Genomic DNA, 5784 nt, shown 5'->3' with positions numbered 1-5784 from the left:
ACAGCCCTGATAGGTAAAGAACAGTCCTGATAGGTAAAGAACAGTCCTGATAGGCAAAGAACAGCCCTGATAGGTAAAGAACAGTCCTGATAGGTAAAGAACAGTCCTGATAGGTAAAGAACAGCCCTGATAGGTAAAGAAGTGCTATTCTTCAGTGTACTTTATTCTACATTATCTTGTAAATAGTTAATGGGTGTATGTTGATGCTTTGTGCATTTTCCACGAGCTTGCTTATCTTGTTAAAAAGAGATCAGGGAACATTTTCAGTTTCTCACGTATTGGCTCAAATGGGTTGCTGTTTTTCGATTCCCTCTGGAAAATATTTTTTTTTAAATAAATACTGATTAAAACATTTATGTTTGCAATTTGTTATCATTGGGTATCTTCAATACTGTCACATGTATGCTTTCTCATGGCGCCAAGATCCACAGGTAAGGCTGTACAGTGTACATAGCAATATGAATGTTGCTCATTTCACACTGTTTTCAAAGTCCAGCAATACGAGCTAAGACCATACTGTATACATAGTTGTGTCCTGTGAATGTCACTGAGTAGGCTGATACCCCATTTCATGGGTGCACAATCCATAGGTTAGGCTGTACAGTGCATATAAGTATGCCCCCAATTAAATTATGTAGTCTAATACATCCACAGCGGGATTTAAACAGTTTTTTCAGTTTATTAACATAATAATTAATTATTGTACTTAACTGTAAATTATGTAACAACATTACAACCTTGTTTAGAATAATCTACCCCAAATATGTCTTGATTCCACTCTATGTATCCGTTTGCATCACTTTCAATGGGGGACTTTTATTTTGAAGGCAGAACTCAAATTCCGCTATTGTTGCTATTCCTTATTGTGGCTAGCTTCACACAGGTGCACAATCCCTCCACCACCCTTGAAGGCAGCCTCCTATTTGAAAGAGTCAGTACCATTGAGTATCCTTGGGACGTCCTTACTCTAAACCCTAACCTTAAACCCTACCTTAACCTTAATAATCGTAAATAATAATGGAATAACTCCAGAAAGTATTCATACCCTTTGACTTATTCCACATTGTGTTACAGCCTGAATTGCAAAATGGATTAAATATATTATTTTTCTCTCTCTCTCACCCATCTATACACTATACCCCATAATGTCAAAGTGAAAACATGTTTTTAGAAATGTTAGCAAATTTATTGAAATGGGAATACAGAAATATCTCATTTACATACTGTAAGTATTCACACCCTTACATTGTAGAAGTACCTTTGGCAGTGATTACAGCTGTGAGTCTTTCTGGGTAAATCTCTAAGAGCTTTCCACACCTGGATTGAGAAACATTTGCCCATAATTTTTTTCCATAATTCTTCAAGCTCTGTCAAATTGGTCGTTGATCATTGCTAGACAGCCATTTTCAAGTCTTGCCATTGATTTTCAAGCTGATTTAAGTTAAAACTAACTCAGCCATTCAGGAAGATTCACTGTCTTCTTGTTAAACAACTCCAGTGTATATTTCACCTTGTGTTTTAGGTTATTGTCCTGCTGAAAGATGAATTCATCTCCCAGTGTCTGGTGAAAAGCAGGTTTTTCTCTAGGATTTAGCCTGTGATGAGCTCCATTCCATTTCTTTGTTATCAATTTTTTACGATTACAAGCATACCCATAACATGATGCAGCCACCATTATGCTTGACAATATGGAGAGTGGTACTCAGTAATGTGTTGTATTAGATTTGCCCCAAACAGCACTTTGTATTCAGGACCAAAATGTAATTTCTTTGCCACATTTTTTTGCAGTTTTACTTTTATTGCCTTGTTGCAAACAGGATGAATGTTTTAGAATGTTTTTATTCTGTATACGATTCCTTTTTTTCACTCTGTCAATGTTGTTGATCCATCCTTAGTTTTCTCCTATCACAGCCATTAAACTCTGTAAGTTACAGATTGTCACGACTTTCGACGAAGTTGGTCCCTCTCCTTGTTCGGGCGGTGTTCGGCGGTCGACGTCACCGTTTTTTTAGTCGCCACTGATCCACTTTTCATTTTCCATTTGTTTTGTGTTCATTGTACACACCTGGTTTCCATTCCCATAGTTATATGTTCCTTATTTAACCCTCTGGTTCCCCTATGTTTTTGTGCGTGTTTGTTCGTTGTATGTTGGTCTGTATTTGTGAGCTTGAAAAGTTACGTGAATTACTCATCTCTGTGTCCTGCGCCTGACTCCGCCTTACCTGCTACACAGATACCTGCCTTACACAGATACTTGTGTGTGGTACAGAGATGATGTAGTCATACAATCATGTTCAACACTATTATTGAGTACATGCAACTTATGTGACTTGTTAAGTACATTTTTACTTCTGAACTTATTTTGGCTTGCCATAATTTAGGGGTGTCAGGTAGCCTCGTGGTTAGAGAGTTGGGCCAATAACCGAAAAGGTTGCTAGATCAAGTCCCTGAGCTGACGAGGTAAAAATCTGTTGTTCTGCCCCTCAACAAGGCAGTTAACCCACTGTTCCTAGGTTGTCATTGTAAATAAGAATTTGTTCTTAACTGACTTGTCTAGTTAAAGGGATTGAATACTTATACTTATTGACTCAAGCCTTTTCATTTTTAATGAATTTGTAAACATTTTAGAAAAACATGATTCCACTTTCACATTATGGGGTAGTATGAAGGCTAGTAAATTCAGGCTGTAACACAACACAATGTGGAAAAGGTTAAGGAGTGTGAATGCTTTCTGAAGGCACTGTGTTTGCAAACGCTACTAGAGAGGCTGACTGTTGTATCACAGGTTGCTTCCCTGTAACTTGGTTACGCAACTGTGCGCTTGTGTCGTAAAAAGCCTTGTTACATTTCACAGAATTACCCATTGTTGATATGCTGTGAAAGTCAAAATCTATTTGGCTTCAGGTATTCAAACACAACAGAGGCATGGCAGTGCCACTTCATACAAAATGTATATTTACATGTCATCAACCTCCATCAAATGCTATTATGGGAGCCATATTGGATGTATGACGCCATATTGGATTTCAGGCAAAATCCATGGTAGCCTGAAAGATAATCCGTGGTGGTCCTCTGATTTAATTACAAGAGTAGGTGCTAAGATGTACATCCTCCAGGGAATCTTGGACCCCCACAAAATACATAAAATGTGGGGTGAGTGAGGGTAAAACAGAGGAGGACTGTAGAAAATATTAGAGCTCAATTTAATAAAACCATAGGCTAAGATGACATCTTTGTTGGTTTTATAGCCTGTCCTTATCAAATGGACTGAGAAGTCGACACCATCTCAACCCTTTGGGATTTGTTGCTGCAGGACAGCGCTAGTTGGTTCATGAACAAATTAGGTCCCTGAAGGGATCTACCTGCCTGCCTGGTTAGAGATTCACCTGCTCCCCTCCGCGGAGACAGTTCAGCATGATCAACAGGTGTGCCGCTACTCAGGTAGGCTTGGCTTGTTGTCATGTTAACACAGCAATGCTGCTATAACACCAGACAACAACAGAGTTGTGCGGGCAGCTTACACTTCTACTCCCTTATTACTACCAGGTACCTCTGCTGGACCATCAGGGTGGAGGTGAAGGGAACACCAGAGAGGCCCTATGACTGAGGCAAAACCCCTGACGGATTAGATAAGGGCAGAATGAACCGATGGGCGAGGGTGTTCAGGTGGCATCGGATGCAGAAGGAGGACGATGAAGTAGAGGAGAAGAAAGAGGAGGGGAAAGATGAGAAGAAGCTTCTGGCAAAACCCAAAGTGAAGTAAGAGACTTGGGCAAAACATGACGGATACATGATAGCATAGACACAATGGGATTATTTAATAAATTATAACAGTATAGATGCTTTCCCAGCTCTAGTTTGATGTTGATGAATGTTACTCCTTATTAATCTAATCACCTTTACTCAGTTTTTAACCTTTATGGTTATTGTTGACGTCATTATCTCACTTTGCTTTAGCAACAGTGGCTTTGCCATTCATGCTAATAAATCTGATCTGAAAGTGAATCATCCAAGATGTTTCTCTCTGTCCATCTCCTGATCAGATGGACGGAGTGGGTGGTTGACCCATCAGAGGAGTTTTATTATGGATGGCTCCAGGTCATGATCTTTCCCATCTTCTACAACTGGATCCTCATCATCTGTAGGTGGGTGTCTCAAATGTATAATAATAATAATAATAATAATATTTAATTTCCCCTTGCTCAATATACATTTTAGCATTGTAGTATAATTTCTACAGGTGCCGATGGTCATAAAACCCATCTGAATAATAAATAGACCCTCACAGAAACCTGAAACATGTAAACCGATTGAAAATGTAATTTTGTAGATATTTGAAAATGGAATTTGACCTCATTTTCTAGGACATGCTTTAAGGACATAGAGGATGCATTCCTGACACTGTGGCTCACGCTGGACTATTGCTCCGATCTCCTGTACGTGGCTGATACCATCATCAAATTTCGCACTGGTAAAGATGTCTTTGTTTTTACATATAGGAACTGTGTGTCAGTGGTGGGTCGGAGATCATCTTTTGTCATTATTGTACTTATTAGATCACGATCCACAGTGGTATTTTAAAGAGCCACTGAACACGCCAATTGTCACGTGTGTTTTTCGATTCCGCATTTGGTTAATGACGATTGTCCCTCATTAGACACTGTAGGCACGGAGCCAATATCACTTGCTCAAAATCCCCAGAATGAATCTAAGATAACACAAGAAATCTGTTTTTGCCGGTGAATGTTTTGTTGCGCATTTTTACATCTAAGGTGTTTGGTGCAGTATTTGCAGAGGGTTGTTTTATGTAAACAAAGTCGGTCTGCTGTGTTAAGTTCATGTTTTAAGTATCCCTATATTTCTGTTATTACGGGGCTATCACTCAGTTAAGAGTGCGCATGCGCAGGAAGTCTGGTGGTTGTTGGACCTAGCCTTGAGTGTAATGGCTACCTTGTAGTGTGTTCATTTAGTAGAGTAAACTTTGTTAAACTGGAACCTTGTCGTTGTGTCATTTCGAGTTAACATGCTGGACAGGTCTGTTTCACTGTCTAATGCTATTGGATAAGGAGCAATCACCGCAGCTGTTCACACCGTGTTAGTGGGCAAATGAACATTGTCAAATCAAAACCCAACCTTCATTTACCTGTTGTGACACACGGATGTTCCAAACTCTGTTTTAGACGAGACATTATGACCAAAATGATCCTATTTACACTGGCTTTGTTTTCTTCTCGGTTTTGGTTAAAGATCAAGTTTTGTTTATTCGTTGTGTCAAAGTAGAATTCCAAAATCTATTAGTGGGGTCACAGCACAGAATTGTATTTATTTAACCAGACAAATCAGTTAAGAACAAATTCTTATTTACAATGACGGCCTACCCGGGACAAACCCGGATGACGCTGGGCTAATTGTGCACCGCCCCCTATGGGACTCCCAATCACAGCTGGATGTGATGCAGTCTGGATTCAAACCAGGGACTGACGCCTCTTGCACTGAGATGCAGTTCCTTAGACCGCTGCGCCACTCGGGAGCTCCAATTTAACAGACAGACATTTGCTCCTTGATTCATCTTAATAATGACTTTGCACTGTCACAGATTTTGTATTTAGATCCTGTGTGACTTGTCTTACGATTGTATAACGTTTCCTATTCAGATATTTCAAATTGCTGAAATATCCCATGTGAGCCCATGTGTAGAGCCCATGTGGAGAGCCCATGTGGAGAGCCCATGTGGAGAGCCCATGTGGAGAGCCCATGTGTAGAGCCCATGTGGAGAGCCCATGT

The 5784-nt window shown here is 39.9% G+C and overlaps 1 protein-coding gene across 1 annotated transcript in view; it reads left to right on the top strand.

The window, feature by feature from the left end:
• Nucleotides 1-3640: 3640 nt before the first annotated feature.
• Nucleotides 3641-5784, top strand: part of cnga4 (cyclic nucleotide gated channel subunit alpha 4) — a 9993-nt gene continuing 7849 nt past the window's right edge. The window contains exons 1-3 of the mRNA XM_071356329.1: nt 3641-3759; nt 4044-4145; nt 4365-4471. Of these exons, the coding sequence (XP_071212430.1) occupies nt 3641-3759; nt 4044-4145; nt 4365-4471 (328 nt within the window). The remainder of the gene's footprint in view (nt 3760-4043; nt 4146-4364; nt 4472-5784) is intronic.

The sequence above is a fragment of the Salvelinus alpinus genome, chromosome 20, assembly GCF_045679555.1.
Source record: "Salvelinus alpinus chromosome 20, SLU_Salpinus.1, whole genome shotgun sequence".
NCBI classification, from domain to species: Eukaryota; Metazoa; Chordata; class Actinopteri; order Salmoniformes; family Salmonidae; genus Salvelinus; species Salvelinus alpinus.
This window is presented reverse-complemented; position numbering and strand designations above follow the sequence as displayed.